This window comes from Mauremys reevesii, linkage group 7, assembly GCF_016161935.1.
Source record: "Mauremys reevesii isolate NIE-2019 linkage group 7, ASM1616193v1, whole genome shotgun sequence".
Lineage (NCBI taxonomy): Eukaryota > Metazoa > Chordata > Testudines > Geoemydidae > Mauremys > Mauremys reevesii.
In genome coordinates, this window is record NC_052629.1 from 84,806,003 (window position 1) to 84,830,747 (window position 24,745).

The 24,745-nt window shown below is 38.4% G+C and overlaps 1 protein-coding gene across 7 annotated transcripts in view; it reads right to left on the bottom strand.

Moving 5' to 3' along the window:
• Positions 1–2,037: 2,037 nt before the first annotated feature.
• Positions 2,038–24,745, bottom strand: part of LOC120409549 (ATR interacting protein) — a 53,396-nt gene continuing 30,688 nt past the window's right edge. For 4 of the 7 annotated variants that reach the window (XM_039547843.1, XM_039547841.1, XM_039547840.1 and 1 more), the window contains exons 3-14: positions 21,278–21,360; positions 20,839–21,009; positions 18,956–19,071; positions 17,042–17,202; positions 14,324–14,419; positions 13,330–13,459; positions 9,867–10,580; positions 8,903–9,045; positions 6,302–6,393; positions 5,112–5,195; positions 4,231–4,480; positions 2,040–3,144 (exon numbers count right to left, since the gene is read on the bottom strand). In XM_039547843.1, coding sequence (XP_039403777.1) covers positions 3,077–3,144; positions 4,231–4,480; positions 5,112–5,195; positions 6,302–6,393; positions 8,903–9,045; positions 9,867–10,580; positions 13,330–13,459; positions 14,324–14,419; positions 17,042–17,202; positions 18,956–19,071; positions 20,839–21,009; positions 21,278–21,360 — 2,108 coding nt within the window. In that variant the 3' untranslated portion in view covers positions 2,040–3,076. Of the gene's footprint in view, positions 3,145–4,230; positions 4,481–4,505; positions 4,676–5,069; positions 5,196–6,301; positions 6,394–8,902; positions 9,046–9,866; positions 10,581–13,329; positions 13,460–14,323; positions 14,420–17,041; positions 17,203–18,955; positions 19,072–20,838; positions 21,010–21,277; positions 21,361–24,745 lie in introns of those variants that run through there. The other 3 variants (XM_039547838.1, XM_039547839.1, XM_039547844.1) reach the window with 3 other exon arrangements.

Here is a 24,745-nt window from a genome sequence, read left to right on the forward strand (position 1 = left end):
AAGCAGTGTGAGCAGGGCCATCCCAGCTGGGTGGGCAAAGCAGTTGCTATGGCTCCCAAACTGCACCCTGGGGGTGACAACCCATCATGCTCTCCTACAGGGGTAAGAACCTGCAAAACACAGGATAGGGGAGCAGGGATAGTTCAGTGGTTTGCGCACTGGCCTGCTAAACCCAGGGTTGTGAGTTCAATCCTTGAGGGGGCCATTTGGGGATTGATCCTGCTTTGAGCAGGGGGTTGGACTAGATGATCTCCTGAGGTCCCTTCCAACCCTAATAATCTATGATCCTCTACCTGATCTCAACAATCTATTGCACAGTAGGAGCCTGCACAGTTGGTGTAAGAGCCCCTGGAGGATGCCCTCCAATATCTTAGTTTTGGTACCTGCATGTTTGGTCAAGGGTTACCAGCTGGGTGTAAAACAATTTCAAGAACTAAATATTTTAATTTTGGTCTAAGGTACAAAACTCCTCCCTCCACAGCACTGCTAGGGCACGAGCATGCTGCTTTGCAGAGCCCAGCACACTGAGACCCTGGGCCATACTCCCAAGTTGCTCAGTGAGTGGAGGAGGTGAAACGGGGCTGCTCCAGCAAGTGTTTCCCTGCAGGAACAGCTCGAGCCGTGAGGACACGTTTCAAATCTGTCTCTGGGGGACTGGAACACAATTTACTTCCCTGCTGAAATCAAAAGCTCTACAGCCCTTTGGTGCGCTTGCCAGCCCATGCCCCACCATGAGGAAGAGAAGCTGCTATGGGTAACAATTAAGAGGGGGGGTAACTGCAGGGCAGTAACCACCTCTGCCGCTTATGGAGGAGTAAGGGAGTACTAATATCCAACCTCTAGCACTAATGTAAATACTAACTTGATACCATTACCCCACCGAAAGAGGGCAGCGATGAAGGCCTTTATTTAAAATGGAAGTTGTTCCCTTACTCTATTAGCCCACCCAGCACATTAGTGCTAGAATTAGACCATGTGCCCATGACTCTACCACTACCTTCATTGCCTGTTTTTGAATGACAGGGCATAAGTATGACAACATAAATACTATTAAAGGGGTCTCACAGCTGTTAAGTTTCTGCAGGACAGGTGCTTCTTGCCTCTCCATTACTTCTCCCCACAAACACATTTCCTCCCATCCTACCACAAGAGGGTCTGTGAACTTGCTTACACCCCCCGTCCTCCCCCACACACACACACCCATCCTTACCTCCACCCACAGCCACCTGATTACCTCATCACTACCCCTCCCTTCAGGGGTTTGCAACTGCCATAGGTAAGTCAACTTCATTCGAACCATAAGCCTAGCTCCCCTAGTACTGCTTCCTCAGTTCTTTACTCTGCCCCCTTGTTCCTTCCCCCACTTCCACTCTTCTTTCCTCTCCCTTCCCCTCACAGTGCTTTCCCTCTTTTCCACCAGCCATGATATAAAGGCCACCTTCTGTCTGTTAGAGACCAGGCTAGGAATACATTTCCCACCCCAACCAAGTGAAATGGCTGCCTGTATTGTACATAGGCAGCAAAGAGATTGCTCTAGCTTTAGCACTTGCCCCAAGCAGGTAAAGGGACCTAGTTTTCCACATGAAGCAGGCTTTTCTCACTTTCATCTCCACAAAAATCAACAGTGTTATGTCTGTTGCTACCTAGAATATTCCCTGAATTTTTGGAATTGAGAAGATGCGGCATTACTGACATCACATTACAACAGAGGTAAGCCATTATGTTTGGCCTTACGTTGTTAGATACACACCTCCACTGATTTAGCCTTGAATACCCTTTCAGTTCTGTGCATGTTAAAAGGACTGGTAATTTAACTGTAATTCTTCAGGGGGAAGAGATGCATTTATTTCATTTTCTAAGCTCCAGGCTTGTAGAATCTCTTATTTAAACTTCTGAAAAACATTTGTAACTATTTTGAGTTACAAAAAACACCTTATTCCACACAGTTTAAATTAAACAAATATATTCTAGCTCTAGGAAATATACAGAATAAAAGCTGTATCAAATCTCATCTTTAAAGCATGTTTGGCACAGGTGATGCTACCACAATAGCATAAACCCTTCCCCAGTAAAGGTACAGTGGATTTGTACTGATTATAGCCATTGAATGGCTTCAGCACATACAAAAAGTTAAACGATGTTCCATTGCCCCACTAAGTGTTGCTAGATCATAGGATGAAGACTTATCACACACTTACTGCTGCAAGTAGTATCAAATATTGAAAAAGAAGCAATGGACACACGATTAATCCATTGGAGAAATCATTCTTCTGCAAAGTAGGAAAGAAGGATTTTTCCCAAATCTACTGCCTCATATTTGCACCCTCAAACAAGATGACACTGGTTTTTTTTGTTTGTTTTTAAAAAGGGTTTGAGATTCACTGGTTTCACCTTGCCATGTCCATGTTCCTAGATTTTGCCCGTTATGAAATTCAGAAACATTGATGACTATTAGTCATAGTTGCAGGGGCAGAGTAAGTTTTAATAACTTTTGCCTTGAAAAATGGTGTCAACTATGTAAATGCAATACATATATTTTAAAAATCAGAGTAATAAAGTCATCTACCAGTATCAGAATGAGCAAATTCTTGAAGTCTGTCAAACCCAAAATGGAGTAATTTAGACAAAACACTAAATAAAAATATGAGAAAAAACACACTTTTACAAAAATGTTTTGTGTTAAAAAGTTACAGTGATCTTGGGACTCAGTACATTCAACACCATAAAGACTTAATTACAGTTAACTGGAAAGTGTTGACTTCATTCACAGCATGTTTGTGCCAAGTTTAGTTCCATGTCATTTATAAGTATTTTCAAACTGCAAAAATACATAATAAACCAAAATTAAGTTTAATTCTCTTTTTAGTATCAAAAATTTTTTGATATCAAAATATTTTATGCTAAATTTTAGCTGGCAATTAAGTAAAATGAGCCATGCTACACTTAAGTGACAGTAATTGATCTTTAGCATACCATTAATTTAAGAGTTTACCACACACAGGTTAAATTTCACATGTATATCGGCAACAATGCTAAGTAACAAAAATTCAGAGGGGGGTGGATTATTGCTGAATTACTAGCTGCAGTCCATTTCTTGATCATCTACTTCTGGCTCAGGAGGATACAACTCATCCAAAGCCAGCTCTGAAACAGAATATCAGAACATAATTTTAAACAATCAGATTCCTCAGTTAATATATTTAAACATAACCAAAATTAATATGGTTAAGAACACAAATATGAGTATTATGTATTCAAGGAAACAACAATACTCTGCTCCAGAAGTCCCTTCCTCCCACTCCAGCCCCACACCAAGAACACCCTTTAAAAGACTGCTATCCTGGCAGAGCTCATAAAGTTTGATCCAGTGAAGTATTCTGAGAGAGAGAGAGAGAGAGAGAGTTCTATGAACTTTCACTTTACAAAAACATTTTGAAACCCAACCTGAGGCAAGAACCACTCTAAAGAGCCCCTTAAATTTAGCTGAGTGTTTCCAAATGTTAGTTACCTGTTGAAAATACTACCTATTTATATAGTATCTACAGTATTTTAGGGTTAATTTTCATAGTTTACAAAATAAAACAGTTACACCTTCAAAAAGCCACTACCCTAGCAGCAGAGAAACAACATATTGTGTTGCATGGAAATGTAGAAAGAACTTCAGCATTTCCACTATGTAACCTAGTGAAAATGAGCACTTCTCATTTGGTAAGAATGGATATGAAGGAACAGGAATATGGAGACGACTGTTCAGCAATGGCAGAAGAGACAATATTGGCTTCAGGAAAGCCTGGATGCTCTGCGGTCGTAAGTGCAAGAAAGCAATCCTGAAGAGAAGAATGTGAAATTGATGAAGCAGGCACTGAGATCCAGCAGCAAATTTCAATATTGTGGTATAACTATTAGCTCTTAGATTCTAGATCCTAACATGGGAGGCAACCAATGTCAGCGTCAGTTACAAGATGTAACTTCAAAATTTAAATAGAATTCATTATTTGGTGCCTGCCGAGGGACAGATTCATTAAGAACTACATCTACCTTTGAACACAGAGGTTTATGTAAGGCCAGTAAAACACGCTGGAGTCATAGGCGGCCTTCTGCAGGAAGGCAAATAATTGTATCTTCTTACTAAACCCTATCCCAAATTCAAGCAGCAATAAAAACCATGAAAAGTTGCTCTTGAGAATGGTAAGATAGTAAAAATGGGTTTAGTTTCTGCCAGGACCTTACCTTCAGAGGCCTTCAAATTTAGAGTTTTTTTGAGGATGGCTCTGACACCAGGCATGGCTTCATCATATTGATGGAGAACTTCCAGGCAATGTTCATGAAACAGTTTATCTTTTTGAGATAGACTATGCAAGAGCAAAACCGTGTCCCGTAAAAACTGAACAATTCGTTCTCTATACACACTCAAGTTGCTCTCAGATCTTCTAACCTTCACCCATTGTCTATGCAACATTATAATAAGCGCCTTGACTACCTGCAGAAGAAAAAGAGTCATATAGGAGATTTACATATTAGAAAACATTTTGTTTTTCTATTATTTTGTTAGGACTTTTACTGGAGTCAGTCATAGGAAGTGTCCAAGTTTCAGGACACAGTCTAGCAGAGAAATTCAAGCTTCATATTAGAAGGTATCTTTTAAACACTCGTAAATCACAATGTATGTTGTTACCAGGGGCGGCTCTACAAATTTGGCCGCCCCAAGCAATCATGCCCGGGAGGCGCCCCCGAGCCGCGGGAGCAGCAGAACTGCCGCGGGCATGACTGCGGAGGGTCCGCTGGTCGCGCGGCTCAGCTGGACCTCCAGCGGCTGCGGACGGTTCGCGGTCCGGCGGCTCCGGTTGAGCTGCCGCAGTCATGCCTGCGGGAGGTCCAGCCGAGCCGCGGGACCAGCGAACCGTCCGCAGTCATGCCTGCGGCAGGTCCAGTCGTCCCGGGGCTCCGCTGGACCTCCCGCAGGCATGACTGCGGCAGGTCCACCGGCGCAGCCTGCCGCCCCCCTGGGAAAGGGCCGCCCCAGGCGGGTGCTTGCCCCGCTGGGCTCTAGAGCCGCCCCTGGTTGTTACTATAACAATGTTAAGTGGAACTTGTCAGCTCTAGTTACATACCTCGAGGCTGCACTGGCAATCTGTACCAAGTAGTAAAATTGATGGACTGGAGCAGCGCACACACTTAGTCAGGAATCTAACAGTCTAATATAAAAACATGCAGATTGCATTACACTGAGAATTAAGATTCTGGAGATTAAGCAAAACATGATTATGCTGCAAATAAAATGGGAATGGCATTTCATTACTAGTTTCAAAGATTCCTGAGTTTTTTATAATTAATGTTGTGTAGATTTTTTTTATACAAATCTAATAAACAGTTTTCCAATGCTACTTTACATTTTGATCCTCCTTCTGACTAGCAAGCAAAACCTCTCCAACACTGCAGAGAAAGGGTGCCAATATTGTAAGTAGTGGTAAAACAGAATATATTCTATCTTCACAGTGCACAAAACCCAAACGCCAGCTGCCTTGAAAATTAATGTTAAAGCTACATTGACAGCAGTACAATCAAAAAATAAGTAAGGACATGCTGAAGTTTAAGAACAGGGCTCAAAGTTAACTGTTTTATCTCAAAGAAATGCCAAGAATTTACAATGCTAAAGGAATGAGGGACAGTAGCCTACAGACCAAGCCATTACTGTACGTCAGTACAGCAAGTGCTACAGCAACAAATCAGAGGCCAGCTTTGCCATATTAATACTTGTACTATTATGAACAAGTTTGTTTTTCACTTTTCTGTACAGAGAACTGTTTGTCTGGCACAGACTGATTCTATTATATATATAATTGCATAATAAAATGTAAGGTTACACTCCAATAATCTACACTCATACCACAGTGAATAACATTCTATAAGAATTTAAACAGAATAGAAAAAAAATTCTGTCATTGACACACATGGAGGAAAAGCCAAGTATTTTCTGAAGCAGTTACAGATCACTATGAAACTCATTTCTCTAGCAGAATAAAGTTCCTGAATGCATACAGCTGTTTTAAAAACTTTCCTACTCACACTAATAGGTCAACAAGAACACGACTGAGTACAGCTGTAAAAATAGTTACAGCTTAATTAAAAGTTTCAAATAGCTCTGCCTGAAAACAAAAGCTTAGTTTCTTAATACAAGGGCAGATAACTTCAATGTCACAACCAAATCAGCTACAAGGCTGACTCTTGGGCAGTACTGGACACTTTCTCCATTATCAGGAAACAACAAGCAAGCATGTGTGAAAAGTAAGTCTTTGTTTACCTCTTGTTCCAGCTGAAGCCAAAGCATTTCAGATGCAGATTTATCTGGTCTTGAAGTAATATACATGTACAGTGCAAGAAGAAGGCAGCTTTCTGAAATTATATTTAACAAATTTCATTAATTCTTCTATTAAGTAGTTTGTTTGTTGATACAAATCTTTTCTCCTGCAGACTTGTGGACTGGGACGTGGGTTCAATTCCTGCATCCTTTATAATTTTCTGATGGATTAATCTAACTGGAGGACTAAGAAGCAGTTCAGAGCATTAGTTAAACCTGCTTCCATTGGTTAGAGAATAACTGGACTAGTTCCATCCTCCCCACACCACCCCTCAATTGTGTTTACTTTTTTCTGGGTAATATTTGAAGAAATGAAAGCAGTCTGGGTGGCCTGGGGCAGTGCATGCGTAGGGGTCAACCTAAAGGGAGATGGCGTGTTTAATTTGGATCTATTGTCACTCACAGTTTCTAGACTGACCAACGGCCAATTTATTGGTAAAATGACACCTTCCTCCTTTTTATAATATTAAAAGAAAGGTTCAATCTCCCTTTTCTTAGGGTAGGTCCATACTTACCCGCCGGGTCGACGTGGAGAGTTCGACTTCTCGGAGTTCGAACTATCGCGTCTAATCTAGACGCGATAGTTCGAACTCCGAACGCGCTCCCGTCGACTCCAGAACTCCACCACCGCGAACGGTGGTGGCGGAGTCGACGGGGGAGCCGCGGAGTTCGATCCCGCGGCGTCTGGACAGGTAGGAAATTCGAACTAAGGTCGTTCGACTTCAGCTACGCTATTCGCGCAGCTGAAGTCGCGTACCTTAGTTTGACCACCCCCCACCCCCCGTAGTGTAGATCAGGCCTAAGATGTGGGTTTTTAAGAGCCAGCTTCATTTTGAGTCAAACCAAGGATGTGTATTATTTGTCTGTTGCCTTTTTAGCTAGTCCATTACAAATTGCTAACCAAGCCAGCAGTTCCATGAATTCTAGTCCAAAGCTAGACTAAAGGGCAGATAAAAATCTACAATTAAAAAAAAATGGATTTTTTGACATTTAAAATCAATTTTTTAAATTTATATTAAATGCAAGGTTTATTTTTTTAATGTAATATTAAATTTGAAATTGACAATCTGCTAACACAAGCTTATTATTCTATTACAATAATTTAAATTAAATATAAATATAGTGTTAAGCAGTACATGTTTGCGGCTGAATTTTAAAGAAGGTCAAGCCACTAAACTGGTGAAAGTTACTGGCTAAGCACCTGGAATCAGAGTTTGTTGAAGTGCTGAATCAGCTTTTGATAGCAGTAGCCTCTTCTGCAGGTGCAGAGAGAATATTTTCTTCATTTCAGTTTATTAAACTAGTTCAGTGCAATGACTAGATCATTCAAAGTTAAGAAATCGACTAGGAGTTGAAAAAGCAGGAAAGCTTGTTTTCCCTCTTCCAATCCATGAATATAAACTAGGTGTGTGAGGATGAGATCTACTAGTTCTAATATCTTGAAGGCCATGGAGACAAGAAACAATCAGTTCAATTCACTAACTACAGATAATTTCTTTAATAAATCAGTTTTAAATGCAAAACATGCTTTGATAAACATTTTTCTTATGTATCCAGCATATTAAAGATTATTTTAATTAAAAAATTAAAATGTTTTTGCATTTTTAATTGAATTTGAACTTCCATCCAAATAGATCTTGATCAAAATTGGAAGTAAAATAGCAGCCATCTTGTAAATAAGAAAACGTATCATTCACCAATTTTCTAACATAATAAAAGATGGAAAAATTAAGAATCTGAGTAGATTTAAGTTAAGCTATGTAATTGCTTAAATAAATGGGTATAGGTATAGTGCAACCTCCTAGGAAAAAAGCACCTAATTTACCATAAAGGCTATATTTAGTTGCAAATCAGTATGTTTTAATGGTTACCAATCAATGAGAATCAACTTTTCTTTGGGAAAAATACATATATTAATGCAAAAACACAATTAAAAATAGATTTAAAATAAAGGTTTCCTGCTTGTTTCTAATCATGATTAAAACCAGTCATTTAAATCAATCCACTCTGATACATGATACAACTACCTTTACTAAGCATTACATAAGAAATACTACTTCAGTACATTCCGCATTAGACCATGTATGTCTGTTGTAGTTTTCAATAGTTAATTTATGTGGCTTTGGGGAACTGCTATTAAGAATCCCACTATCAGGTAGACTCTTAGAAAAAGACCTTCTACTTGACGTGTGATGTGTCTAGAGTCCCAAAGCCCCAGAGACCAACAGTGTAATTTAAGGTCAGGTACCAATTAGAGGGAAATCGATTTTTACTTCTCAGTAGCACTTTTCCATATTAAACTTTTAACATCTTGAAAGTAGGCCTGGAAAATAGCCAAGAGAAATCCACGTGGTTATTAAAATTTCAGATTGTTGAAAACTAGCACCAGCTGGCAAGTTCTCAGGTAATACTGCAGAGTTTGCTTTCCTGAGTTAATAACTGGCACAAGACTTATGCATAACACCCATATAAAAATACTAACATTTTCAACTAAGCTTCATAAATAAGATGTTTAAGAATGATGATTAGTAATTTCTCTCTCACCTGAATGACAACAAAGTTGAGCAGCTAGCTTCTGGTGATGAATAAGCATGGCCAACAGCCGCACAGTCAGATGGACAGCAGACAAAGGGGTCTCAGGACACACACAGCGAAGCAGCATCTGGCTAGTTAGCAAGTGCCAAAAACTTTTAAAAGGAAATCAGAGTTAGGAATTGGAAACACAATGACTTTAGGAAGCAAATCAAATCATTTTACTCAGGATTTTAAAGACTAATGTGGACATGAGACTCTAGCCCAATGGTGGGCAACCTGCAGCCCACGGGCTTAAGGTTACCCAGCACTGCTCTAGCCAGACAAAACACAGGTCTGCTATGCAGCTATTCCTCAAGTTTGGGAGAAAAGCTATTTGTCAGAAAAAAGAAAAACACTAAAAGTAAATACACTCACTCAGTCAGGTACATTTTCAAAGGGGCCTCTAATCCACCCTCTAAAACTGAACCTGCAATTATGCATACAATCACTTGCAGGTCCAAAGGTCTTTTAGAGGTTTACTACATTTATTAAGTGGGATTTTGTTCACAAATCACATAGAAAGATGTCTGCGTTCTGTACAAATTTACCAGTGACTCTGATCATACAATGGAATATGTTTAGGGGCATTATGATTATGACAGAGGCTTGAAAATTTTTCACTTGCCAGTGACAAATGGGATAATTTCCCCCTGGGGCAACAGCAGCTGTGAAGTGTAAAAGCTTAGCAGAATCAGTTCAGTTTTACGGCTTGTGGGCACCTATCATGTTCATGAGTAACGGAGGCACTGGTGTGATCCTCAGTTGCTATTAGAGGTAGCTGCAGAGAGGAATCTGCAATCCTCTCACATACATAACACATTTTGCTGTAATCTGTGTGAATCACAGTTTTGAAGAGGAAAATAGGAATTGTTTGGGAATGTAAAACAAAAGGCATGGAATAATTTTTTAAAAACATTCTTAAGCTGTCTTTTACCTTATTAGTAACTCAACTGTTGAATTCTCAGCTAGTTTCACCAAAACCTTTAGGCTTTGATTCATGATACTGTCAGTCTGGGAACCTGTTGCTGTGGAAGACAAAGCTAACAGCTGAAGTAATTTTTTGAACAAAGAATGTTGGAATTGGTCATTATTAGCAGCATCTTGTGGTTCTACAGTTCGGCCTTGTGGTCTGGAATTTTCTTTTTTATCATCAGATTGATGATTGCACACCATGTTCTTCTCCATCTCAGACACACTTTTCACTTCAGAAGATAGTAATGTATAAACAACATCCCAGCTGTAATATACCAAGTAATAAAGAACACCTAGAGATGTAATTGTAGTCTCTTGCAGAGTAGATCTAAAATCCTCGGTACTTGATATTATACTTGAGTTAGTTCTAGAAGAACTAACTGATTGATTTTCAGGACTATTTCTTGACTTTGACAACTGCAGAGCTTGACAGTATGCACTGATATGGTATTCCACTAGAGGTAGAAGATGCACTGCACCTGGGATCTTAAAGCGTTTAAGAAGGAACAGTCCTCTCTCACTTTCTGCCAGGTCTCCCTTGGATGATCCTTCATCCATAGCAATCAAGTTCAATCCCGTTATTGCAAGTTTTTGAGCTTCTCTTAAAGCAGCAAGAGAAGAAGGAGTTCCATCCTGAGAATAAGTTGTCCTGATGCTGGATATTCCTGTAGATCCTCTAGTAAAAAACAAAATGAAATAGTTCAATACATGCAATGTACCAAAGACAGCAAAATGACCATGTATATCCTTTGACTACTCATGTTCTGTATGTAATATGAAAAATGAATTGTGTTAAGATGTCCAATTTCAAAATAAAGACAGTTAAGTCACTGTTTTATGCACGTGTGAGAGAAAGAATGCTCTACTAGAGCACCCTTCCCTACCATGCAAGCAGCATAATTTGACAGTTGACCTTACCTTTAGTCCTTCCAGTAGAATTGCTGCTGGAAGGCCATTTTTTCATTGTCTCAGTCAGCTACATGGTGAATAAATGCAAGTCTGTTTTATTTAAATTGCAAAACAGACAACAGAATATTCTGAAAGATCCCTTACTACTTTAGGCATTTAAAAAAAATCTATTACTGTTTTATCACTTGCATCCTTAATCTGTTGACATTGACAATGGGACTTTGAGACATTTTCCCCCCACTGATTATGTGGGGAATTAGCATGTACATTTTTTATTTTATATATAATTCTCTCTATTGTACATTTGGTAAATGTTCATTAGATAAACTATTTAGCAGGATTGCTGATGAAACTCAGTAAAACTAAATGGCTGCATTGCTCATTTATTTCCATTGTCTTTGGCAGAGGAACAATTTACATTTAAACTCTATGCAGGTGTCTCCTGGTATTAGCATATATGGTAACATATGTAACCACCTAGTCATTTTCATTATTGCACACACACAGTTTTGCTAAAGTGTAAAATACACCTTAGAAAGTCATTTTTGTACTTTTAAATCTACAGTACTTCCTGTCCCAAGTTTGTCCTGACCAGATGATGATGCATACAAGTACTATGACACTGTCATGCCCTCTCTTCAGAATGATCAGGTGGTGGACAAAGCAATAGATGCTAACATACTATGAAACCTGAAATTCCTTACAAGCATTTACATGCTTTCAGCTACTGGAGTATTTCAATTGTACAAAAACTGAAGAGCCTTAAAAAAACCTCTGCAATAATGAGTGTAACATGGAAATAATTTCTTAAAAGGAAGAGGAGGAAATTTGGACTATTATACAAATTCATTGCACAAGGAGTAAGAAAGCACTCCTGGAAAAGTTTTATTTATTGAGGAAGTGGTGACCAGTCAGAAAAAGAATCTGGGATACAAGATAACATGGATTTTTCCCAGGTTTTTGCTTTTTGGCCATAAGGAACAGCACAAATGGAGCACTGATACTAGGCTTGTGCATGAAGAACCCTAGTCTTCCCTCCAGGTACACATCATAGCATTAATACGATTGGAGTCATCCATCCGAGCTACAATCCTCAGCAACCTTTTATGAGCTATATATGCTTAATGCCTTTACCTAATTTTACGTAAATGCACACACAAAGCACCACCAGTTACCATTTCAATAGAAGTAAATAAATGAGAGCAACAGCTCATCTGCTACAGGAGAGTTGAGTGAATAATTGAAGATAAGCATCACAATGCAATTGTTTAAGAGGCTCTTGCTGCCTGGAACAAATGAGACATTTAGTGATGAGACTACATTAGCTTTAGTTATAGGGAAAGTCACCAAGTGATCAAAGGGTTTAAAAAGACATAGAAGCCCAAATTGATTTAGAGGAATCCAGCACGATTTCTGGGAAGAAAGGTCTTGTAATATGTAGAAGCCATAAGTGAAGGGCTAAACAAACACAAACAATATATATTTTCCAAACAAACAATCTAAGAGGCAGAATTATGGTATTGTAGGCAACCTGATGCAATGGAGAGAAAACTGGTCACAGGAAATGTAGTAGGTAAGAACGAACAATGGAGAGGCTGGGGGGAGCAACAACAATGGCGGCTCAGATAAATCAGTTGCACAGCCTTACTTATGTAAATAGTTAGGGCTATGGTATTGAAGACAACTTGGCTTGAAACACTATATCTGGAAAAAGACAAAGCAGTAGTACTTTTAGAGCAAGATAGCCAAGATTAAGATACTTTAGAAGCTAATCTAAGTACAGGAGAAATTGATTTCTATACAATTAAAAGTCAGAGTGATGAAAAAACAAAAAAAGTGAAGAAAAAAATTCAAGATATGCCCCCAAAATACAACTGGATCTAAAATGATCAGTCTTTTCAGATCCAGAGATATAATACATATCAAAGAATTACTGTAAATCCTTTAAAGTTGAAAATGTCTAGGTCATTAAGTACTTATACGGCAGCTAGTTATAGTATTAACATTTTAGAACTTATATAACTGCTTTGACAGTTGCAGTGCAGAGAAGGCTCTTAGATAAATTTCCACCGTTATAAGCAATATTGATTAGAAGCATAATTTCACAAGACTTATGGTGACTCAATTTTATATGTATTAAGAGACCTCCAAATAATTACATCAAAGAAAACATTTGCAAGGTACAAAAACCCCCAAATATCAGCAAGATCTAGAGATTGTGAGCAAACATGTTTGGCAAGACACTTTTAACAAGAGTAACACACAGGATTGTTTACCAGAATAATTAAGCATAGGATAAATTATTTTGATGAGACATCAAGTGAAAAGAGATCGATCTATAAAAAGCAGTTAGGCAAACAGAAATGAGCAAAACAATCTCTTAAGCCATGCTGCACGTAGGTTTTTGTCCCATATTCATATTTAAATAAACTTAAAATGTACTGTAAGTGTACTCCCTGTAAAGAGTACAATTTATTATTACCATTATCAGCCTTTTACAGTTAAAAAAAACTTACGTGTTGAAAAAGTTAGGCTGCAAGACAGACCCAGGTAGCACTTCAGAGTTACTGCTAAGAAGATGACAGAGTCCTAGTAATGACCCTGGGGCAATAGGCTGTTTCATCAGTGCATTTAGTAAGACAGAACCTGCAAAGATATATAAATGCCTTAGGATGTTCTTTTCTATCCATTGGAATGTGAAACTAAAAGACTCTCTCACTGAAACAAGGAGTCTAAACTCCAACAGACTTCACAGTATTTGTGGTACACTTAACAAAAAATGTGAATTTAAGATTTATCTAGAATATTTTTTTCACCTTAATTAGGAAAACAGATCTCCAAACATGAATTACATTTGTATGTCAATAGTCATCACCACAGGGAATCTACGGAAACATTTCTATCACCTCTCAATTTAGTAAAATGCCTTATCCAAAGGCCTAGTAACACACCTACTCTATCTAGTTACTTATTTGGCACGCAGGACTGTATCCAAGAGCCAAACTAGGTGTTAACAGGTATAATGCCACTCTGACCTCAAAATAAAATAGTGAACTGGTAGTTTCCTAGTGTTGAAGGCTTGGAGATGCTGCTATACTCTTACTGCATGTACTTATATTTAAAAACAAACTAACTATGCTTTCGTCTCTTCTACATCTTTTTACAGTGAAAAGCAATCATAACATCAATTGATTTGGAGTCAAAGAAAGAAAGAGGTGGCCATATAATTACACCACAGAAATTCTTCAACCCATATCTTTTCACTGGTGCCAAAGTGAATGTTTTTTTTGAGAAAGGTTATAGCAATATAGGATAACAATATCTTCCTACAAGTTCTAGATTAAGATCCCAGTCCTAGTAATGAAAGCATTATTCCATAACCACCTTCCTGAACAATATTGTACTTTGTACACTACATAATAATGTTGCTTAATAGAAGCATACCCAGTGGTCCTTAGACAACTTCTGGCTCTGGTGCCATCTAATTTCTGAATTAAGAAGATGGAGTACCTTGGGTGTTTTGTCTTTGAACAAAACTGTAAGACACATTTTTCTCCATCACTTCTTGCTTCACAAGTTCGTTTTCAGGACAGGGGGTCTTACTGTCTGAAACAAAAAGGGTACAGTGATGCAAGTAGTAAAACCAGCTCCTTATACATTTGTAACTATATTTAATGCAAGTAGTAAAACCAGCTCCTTATACATGTGTAACTATATTTAATCAGTATGCATATTCAATCAGATAACAGTTGTGATATAGCTAGTAAGTACCTGGAGAAAAAAAGTGTGATTATGGATTACGTTACTTTGCCTTAACTCAGTTATTTCAAACAAAGTCTCAAGAGTTAATGCAGATGTGGCAATCTTAATTCATCCCTCTGCATTAGACAGTGAGAAAGTCAACAGAAAAAGTGTGCCTTTGCTCTACAGCAGTGGTTCCCAAACTTTAACAACCTACGAACCCCTTTCACTAAAATGTCAAGTCTCGCAAACCCCGCCCCTCTTAAAAATGAATATTTCCTGGGATTTTCTCCTTTACCTGAGTATAAATCATAAAAGCAGTGATCTTGGAAATACAAAATTTGTTTTTGTGACATGCTTATTACACACTATTAATTATTATTAATCATAACAGTATTTTTATTAGGTTATGAAAACGGCAACGCCCTTCCAAGATGCCACTTTCGTAGTGTGTATCACTTTGAATAAGCCTGTTATAAGACAAGGCTCCTATGTTTCATCAAGGAGCATCAGATGTGAAACAGCATGAAAGTATTTAAGAAGCCAACTCAAACAGTTCCTCCTACACAAGCATTCAGGTCTTGAGCAGTCTAGGCAAACAACTCACATTACAACAAAGCTTAAACTTGTTCTTCATAATAATTTTAAAAACAATACTAGCGGCCTATTTAATTTTAAAAACAGCAAAAAAATATCCACCTCCTTTTCCATTTCTTATAAGGAGTCTTGAAGTTTAAATCTCAGGATGACAGATATGTTTGCTTTGATCTGCTTAGCTCTTGGAAGTCTAGGGGCTCCGGGCTGCGGGCCCCGTGCTGCCCAGGGTCGCTAGGAACAGCTCTGTCCACCATTAAGTAATTTTTTCCTGAGAACCTCCTGTAACATTTCGCGAACCCCAGTTTGGGAACCACTGCTCTACAGTTTAGTCATAGGCTAGTTCAACATTACTATTCCACAGTGATTTGCAGGCGGGGGGGGGGGGGGAGGAATTAGACAGTCAACATTAGTTGTCAAGGAGTGAGAATATAAGTGAACTTAGATTTTCAGAGTGACCATGCAGTCCTCAACAATACTTAACATTTTTATAGTTCTTTCCATTTGAGGATGTCAAAGTGCTTTACTATGTAATCAATGACGCCCCTGGAACTCCTTGCCCAAAAAGTTACAATTAAGACCAAAACCTAAGCCATATTAAATAAATTATATATTTTTAAAAAGCCATTTATATAGATAACAAGAATATTGAGTGTTGTAACAGTAATTGCTAAAAATCCAGTGTTTTGAAATGGATGTGTAAGTATTTATACTTCACAGCTATTGTGAGGTTTCTTGCACTTTTCTTCTAAAGCAGCCGGTATTGCCCATTGTTTATGACAGAATACTAGACTAGATGGACAACTGCTCTGATTCAGCATAGTTGTTCCTATAAAGGTTAGTTGATCGTTTGGCCATTTGAGATCTGAGCAGATGTCTGAGCTTTGTTTCCTAGCATTAATCTGTGACTCTGCCACATGTGCATTACTTCACTTTACACCACTGTATTTAGTTCTTTGTTTTCCCAGCTTCGAATTGTCTTTTAAAGTATTCTTTACTTATCCACATAATTTTAACAATATTTATTTTTGAGAGATAGATGAACTATTACACCCTTTTGGCAGACTTTTGCCATATTACCAACCTTCTAGAAGAGATGAAATTTTAATTGCTGTTTGGGTGTATGGACCTGATCCTGGACCCCTAACTCTCACAAAGAATCTAATGAGTAATTCCATTTACTTCACTGAGAGAATCTTGCAGTCAGATCTCTCAAAGTAGGGTTCTCCAATAGTCACGTACTCTTTCAGTTGCTGGACTCTGGAACAATTTTATTAATGGTATTGAATCCCCAAATCCATGCAAAAGTAATAACTGTGTAAACAGTCTTCCAAATCCTTCATTAAGAGTAAACACATAGAATACGTACATCCCTTCCTTTTTGAAAGGAAAAGAAATATTAGGCTATTAAATGACAAGAGGTACTAATCCAAAAATCCAGAAAGAGATGTTAAATAAGGTAATTATTCAAGAAGAAAGAACTTGGTTTTTGGCAAGAAACAGAAAACATGTGGGGTTGTTTTTTTTAAAAAAAGCTAAAAACTACTAAGACAGCACAGCAAGCTTTTATGCAACATGCACATTTAAATCCATGCCTTTCAATCTAAAGCTCCCACTAGTGCTAACAGAAGTTTCATAGTTGATTGAGAGCAATAATACATGCTCCTGAGACTGTACATGAGGGCTAAAGCAAATTTCAGCCAGAGGGAGTTAATACAACTAGCTGCAAAGGAGAAGAGAATTTGAGTGGAAAGCCAGAGTATGTTACTGTGGTAAGTGAAGGAAGGCCATACAAACTGTTCAGACATACAGTACAAGAGAAATACAAGCAACAGTGAAACCCAAAGCCTTACATCTAGGTCCTTTTTGGATGCTATAAAAACAATACCTTACCCTCCTTGTTCAAAGAAGTCTCAGAAGGCAAATTTGCTGCAGAACAGGATACTTTAAGGGACATTTCAGCGCTGAAAGTCTCTTTTGTAGGAAAAGATCTTTTTCCAGTCTGAAGAGAACATGCTTCCAATTTTACAATTCTGGAGGGACTCTTCCTAGGGCTAAAAGATTAAATCAAATGCTTGGATAAAGGACTACTTGTGTTGTGCTAATTTCTGAATGTTACTAATAAGAAGTATCACACTTTTTTAATACACATCAGTTTCTATGAATTCTGATGTGCCAAAGGTATTGCATTATGTACTAATTTACTCAAAGACAAAATTGCACATTTTGAAGTGTTTGCTAACAGTCTGTGAAATCATAAAACAACTTATTTCACAAAATACAGGAATGTACAATGTTTCCAAAGTATTGTTAGTGTATGTTATTTACACTTGAATTACTTAACTAGCTAGGGCATGATCCAGCTCAAAATATATATAGCTTTTGGGGCAATGCAAGATGCAGAGGCTGGCTGAAAAAGTCAAACTAATTTTGTTGGGGAAGAGGTCAGCTTATCACAGGTCAACAGGGAAAAAAAATCTGTTATGACAGGCACAGTGGAAGAATTCACAGGACAGCGTCTTGTCTTCTGTGCTCTACAACTTCCTGTTATGGATCCACTGTCTCACCAGTTATGGCTGTACAAGCATGAAGTGTACTACAAGATTAAAGTTAGAATAACCCCCTTCAAGCAGCTCCAAGAGGTAAAACATGTAGGTCCTGGTCCAGCTCTCAATTTAAAAACAAACAAGGCACAAGGAACTTTAAAATCCCATCGTGTCTGGGATTGGTGGGGGCCAGAGCAAAAAAGAGACATCCTCCCAGGCTAATAGAGGACAAAGGCACCATGTTAGGTGAACTTTTGCAACATAGAATCATAGGACTGGAAGGGACCTTGAGAGATCATCTGTTCCAGTCTCCTGAACTCATGGTAGGACTAAGTATTATATAGACCATTTCTGACAGGTGTTTGCCTAGGGAGGCTGTGGAATCTCCACCATTGGAGATTTTTAAGAGCAGGTTAGACAATTTATTCCAGTGCTTAACCACCCTGACAGGAAGTTTTTCCTAATGTCCAACCTAAACCTCCCTTGCTGCAACCCATTGCTTCTTGTCCTATCCTCAGAGGTTAAGAACAATAATTTTTCTCCCTCTTCCCTGTAACAACCTTTTATGTACTTGAAAACTGTTATCAAGTCCCCTCTCAGTCTTCTCTTCTCCAGACTAAACAAACCCAATTTTTTCAATCTTTCCTCATAGGTCATGTTTTCTAGACCGTTAATAATTACAAATATCAGTGTGTGCACTATAGTAAGAGTTTGAACCCAAAACATTAAAGAAATTTGATGTGTTAAGTGAAAGAGTTCTCTTTGATCTTACGAAAGACCCTGGAGAATTGAACAGTTTTTAATCTGAGTAATAAATATTTCAGAGCTGTATCAAAACTATGCTTTGAATAAACCTGAAAACACAAATGTCAATAAATCTAACACTTTAAAATTCACAGTAAAGGACACATTTTAGCTAGAAGCAACTTTGCAATGAAAAGAGACTAAATCAGAGATTTACACTTCAGTCTTTAGCTTTGTTATTTTATATCCTGGGAAACTAATTTTCACACGCTTTATTTGTTCATGTGATGTTTGTGCTGCATTTGACAAAAAAAATGCTAGTGCACTGCAATTTTCAACAACTTTTGCTCTTTGCATTTGTAAATGAAGAGAGACATGGCCAGATTCTCTCCCAGCATAAGTCCACTGACACCAATGGAGTTATGCCATTAGAGAAGCTGGTCTGCAATGTTTAATGAAACTCCATACGTGAAATAATTCACATTTGAATTTTCTGTCTTTCAAAACTATTTGGTACCTGGAATTTGTAACTGACGGAGTAACAGGCTTAGTTCTTTCACAGTTCTGAAGTTTTGCTCTCAATTCATTCATTTCAGCATCTTTAAACTGCAACTCTGACTGCAATGACTGTAACTGAAAAAGGAATACAAGTAATTTTGCATTAAAACACTATATAAAGTGGAAGAGTAACAAACACAATCATAGAAATAGGGCTGGCAGGAACCACAACAGTCCATTCCATCCCCTGCTTCCCTTCTCCCAGTGGTGTGGCAGAATTAAGTATACTTAAACCATCCTGACAGTGTTTGACTAATGTATCCTTTAAAACCTTCAATGATTGGGATGGTATAGCATAAGTTTGTTGACCTTTGATGCATGACTTGACCTCAGATCAGGAATAATCATTTCTATCTTAGAAAGAATTAAGATGTTTGCTAAATTACTGCAAATGAAACTAATGCTATAATGCAGACAGGAATAAACAAAGAAACAAACATTTTGCAGTGAGTCAGACTCCTAGTATTTAGCTTGTGGCCTACTAGTAGTAATAATTAGCATAAGACCACATTAGGCCTAATACAAGTTACATTAGTAAGTAACCCTGGTCAGAAGATTTAACTATATATATTTTATGGTTAAACTGTCTAGACAGACAAGGTTTTATTTAGCCAGGCTTCCTTAACGGGACTGCATACAGAACGTTCTATCGGTGCAAACGCTTACAAAAGTTGTCTCAAAAATGAATAGCAGGAATGGCAAATATAAACAAAGAGACAAGACTTAATCAAATATGGTCTTGGAAATAAGTGGATGTAAGGAATAGGTGGCTAAAAAGGGAATCATACCCAGCCCTCAGCAGGACCTTGGGATAACAGGTTGGTGACCACCTCAATGCTAAATCTTATTTTAAAGGGAAACCACAGATTTGCGAATTCACGAGCATACATGATGTGGATTCTGTTGTCATTCTTGTTTTTCTAGTTCTGTGATTTTGCTTATCTCGATCATGCTATTAATAAAACTAATGTCTCTGTGTGTGCATCTCACCAATCATCTTCTTAATCTAAGAAGTCACCAAGGAGCAAACCTATTAAATGACAAGTGCATTCTGTACCTCCAAATTAATCATAAAGTTTCAACTTTGCTACTAAGAAGCTTTAAGATAACCTTCCCTTTCAAGTCAATATCAAAAGAAAAGGGCTTCACTGTGGAGATACTTGTTTATGCTAATAATTCACCTTTTGCTCAGCTACCACCAACCTTCTCACATTACATATATTACCATACCAAAACTACAATTACCTCAATGCAACCTAAGTCAAACACTCAGTTCACTTGTATGCTATCCCAGCTGAGAATCAGATACCATACAACACAACCAAACATTGGTACAATAAGGCAAACTGATCATGATGGTTACAGCAGTTAGTTGCTACTCAAGAGAGGATTGCACTAGAGGACCTGAGTAGTGGAGTAAGCAGCAGCAACAACCACCTTTCACAGTGCTTTGGGGGAAAACTGAAGATACAGGAAGTTGGGAGTTTAGCTGTAAAAACAGAAATACAATGCTTTTTAAGTTTTCAGTTATGGGGCTGTAATTCTAGTTTGAACGTTCCAGATTCTTCCAAAAGCCACCTGTGCAACACTCCTATAATTTGTTAGAAGAACATCACCACTATCCCCTATGAGGAAATTATACCATAATCTGGTAGCCTATTTTTTCCTATATGTAACTTTGCTGGATAAAAAATTAGAGGAAAGTTTGCTTTAAGTGCCCTTCTCTTGATTAGGTAATGATTGTGACTTAAGCAAAATAGTAATCAATTGAGCTTTTCCACATAAGGAGTTAGACAGCTATGACAGAGAAAAAAAAACAAAAACCCCACACACACACCCTACCTTTTTGGAGAACTCCTTTTCTTTTTCACTTAGTGTCTGATCTTTTTCCTTTTCCAGTAGCATGTATGATCTTCTCTGTTCCTCCAAAGTGCATTCCATCTGCAGCATTGAGTCCCGCAAAATTTTAATTTCTCCATTTTTAACAAGGATTTCATCTTGTATTTCTTTCAGCTGTAAGCAGAGCATACCACTGATATTATGGATTCAATCCACCCAAAACCAATAGAAATCACAATTTGGTCTAGAGTTGTTTTCCTGAAGAGTAACCTGTTTTGTTTTTTAAGCAGACTGGCCTTTTGCAGATCCAGCTTTCATAAGCAAGGTGATTAAAGATACCTTAAACTGGACTTAATCCAAAGGTCACAACTAAAACCACCACCAAAAATTGCTATAATAAATGGTACACCAGCAGATTAAAAAAAAGAAAGAGGCAATTAACCTTTTGCTTAACTTCTTCATGTTGTGTTTGCAGTACTTCCAATCCAAATGTGTCTTTAATTCGAGTATCTTCAGTGCCATGTCCTGGTGAAAAGAGGGAATTCTGATACCAACTCCAATTTGAAGTATGTAACAAGTTATTACTGATAACATTTCAACATCTCGCCACATATATTCTAGCTTCTAAGGATTATATTTTTATTGGTAAATGTAAGTAAATGTCCATTTCACTGTATACTTGCAAAACAATGAAAAATACTTCTGTCAATCAAAATTAACAGCCCAGGAAAGTGAGAAAACTGTTGTTTGGGAACTCAGCTTGATTTAAGCATATTTTCTTTGTATAGTTTGAAACGTGGTTAACAATTTGTGTTTTAATAGTTATAAAGCTTTAACTTTTTGAATGTCAATATCTACCGTCATTAAATAATTATCTGACCTCACCCCCGTAGTTTCCCACAACTGTGAAAATTTAAATTGATAAAAATTGAAAAAACACTTTAAAATAATCAGTCATCCACTGAAAATTATAAAACAAATAAAAATCAAATTCTGCCAAGCCTATATATACACACAGTATTTTGGCACCAAGTTAGAAAATCTCCACAATAACTTTACTATAATGAATCCATTAGAATTTATTTACTCAAAGAACAAAAGCAAAAAGCCTGCCAAACAAACAACTTGTAATGAGGGTGGATAAAAATTAACTTTTTAAAAATTTAAGATTTTTATTATAATTTAAATAACAAAATAAGATTTTCTTTAAAAAATAAGCCTGTTTAAAATGAAATCTGAATTTAATACAGAATATGTTAAGGCCTAAACTTCTTATAATCTCAAAACATTTAATTAAAAAAAATGGCTGAATCCAGAAGCCTCTATCAAATATTTGAGTCCAAATGTGCTTTTTTCTTCATAAAGAAAAAAAAATCAGGGGGAAAAACTTGACGTTTTCAAGGTCAAGCTTTATAAATATGGCACAACAGGTTATGTAGTGTATTAAGGACTTGTTTGGTTTAAATAAGAATTAAATGTATATGTGTTTTGTGTGTTTAATTAAATTCCATTTACCATCCTAATGCAGCTTGACAAATCATGAGCAAAAAGTTAATTATTTGCTTAATAAGCAATGTATCATTAATTTTCTAACATACTAAAATGTACAATTAATAAAGAAGAATCTGAAAATATTAAGGTATGTCACTGCTTAAAATAAATGTATATTATAGTGTACCTTCCTAGATAGCAAAAAGATGTATCAAATCTAGGGTAAAGGCTCTACTACTTAGTTGTAAATCAACATGTTTTAATGGTTATACCAACCAATAAGAATGCACCTTTCTTTAGAAAATAACTGAAGTACAAATGGAAAAGATGATTAAAATCAATTATTTAAATCGAGGTTTTCAGCTTGGAGATCTAAATCAATCCACTCTATTTGCAGTACCTTAGACTACTGAAATAACTGGCCACAGGTTGATTCTCCACCACCAAGAACTTTTAAATCAAAATTGCATATTCTTCTAAAAGATATGCTGTAGAAATTTTGGGAAGTTCTATGGTTTGTTATATACAAGAGGTCAGACAACATCAGGGATGGGCAAACTATGTCCCGCAGGCCGGATCTGGCGCGCCAGCCATTTTAATCGAGCCCTCGAGCTCCCACTGGGGAGCGGGGTCTAGGGCTTGCCCTGCTCCAGCACTCAAGCCAGGGAGCAGGGTCAGGGGCTGCTCCACACGGCTTTGGAAAGCAGCAGCATGGCCCCCCTCTGGCTCCTAGGCATAGGGGCAGTCAGGGGCATCTGCTCCACACACTGCCCCCACCCCAAGAGCCGCCCCCACAGTTCTCATTGTCTGGGAATCATGGCCAATTGGAGCTGCAGGGGCGGTGCCTGCGGACAGGGCAGCGCGCAGCAGAGCCACTTGCCCATGCCTCCTCATAGGAGCCGGAGGGGGGCTATGCCACTTCTTCCAGGAGCCACTTGAGGTAAGTACTGTCTGAAGCCTGCATCCCTGATCCACCCCACCCCCCAAGTCCCAACCCCTGCCCCAGCCTTGATCCCCCTCCCCTCCTCCAAACCCCTTGGTCCCAGCTCAGAGCACCCTCCTGAACCCCAAACCCCTCATCTACAGCCCCACCCCAGAGCCTGCACCCCCAGCCAGAGCCTTCACCCCACCATGCCCCTGCTCCAGCCCTGATCCCCCTCCCACCCTCTGAACCCCTTGGTCCCAGCCCGGAGCATCCTCCTACACCTCAAACCCCTCATCCTCAGCCCCACCCCAGAGCCTGCACCCCAGCTGGAGCCCTCACCCTCCCTGCACCCCACCTGCCCTGTCCCAGCATGGAGCCCCCTCCTGTACCCTGAACTCATTTCTGGCCCCACCCCAGAGCCCGCACCCCCAGCCAGAGCCCTCACCTCCTCCCGCACCCCAACTCCCATTTTGTGAGCATTCATGGCCCACCATACTATTTCTATACCCAGATGTGGCTCTCGGGCCAAAAAGTTTGGCCACCCCAGACTAGATGATCACAATGGTCACTTCTGGCCTTGGAAACTATGAAATTAGAAGAATTTAAACATCTAGTTTACTTTTTGATATTTATCTTGATTGTTTACTTTTTGAATTCGTTCTCAATGAAAGTTGACTTAAAAACAAACAAAAGAAAAATAGAATCTTTTTTTTGTTTATGTTCCTACCCACTTTGACTTGTTTGGATTATAAATATTACTGGATTTCTAATTCATGCAATCATTTATATTGGTCTTAAGTTTGTAGAAGATTCTTTTCTCCTACCCCATTCTCACACACGCCACTTAGATTTTAAGCCAAATTTAACAGAAAGTGTCCTTTAAGCGTACACATTGTTATGACAGATAAGCAATGAGCTCAGAACACCAGGTAGTCTCCAGTGCCCACCCATTAAATCTTAAACTGGCATAAACCTGGGCTCTGAACTTGTGACTAGCTCCACACACCAGCAGAGTTTTGCCCACAAAGCAGAAGCTTCAGGGTTAAGGATCTATTTAGCTTTTATAAATTCAGATACTGACCAGTTAAGGCTAAATTCCTAACAATTAAAAAAATTTTCTTTTCCATTACAGCTTACTAGGACTCAACTGGCAGACACTCATATTTGAGATATTTTTCTTTTGTTTGTAAGGTGCTATGTAAACTATGCATATAGCACCGATGAAACACAGCCACATTCAGCATGCTGTACAGCTTTCTGGGGGGGAATTGGGAAGAGAGGGAGCATTTTGGGCAGGGCATGGGCAAACTTCTACTTACACAAATGCTACAGGACCTTTCACATACTGGCCGAAGAGTCAGGAACATGGATATTCCTGTCTTATCTGAAAGACTCAATATACAATCAAGTCACACAAAATTCAATGTACACACTCCGAAAAGATGTAACGCTGATTTAAACCCTCCTAGGATTTAAAAAGTGATGTTTCAGGGA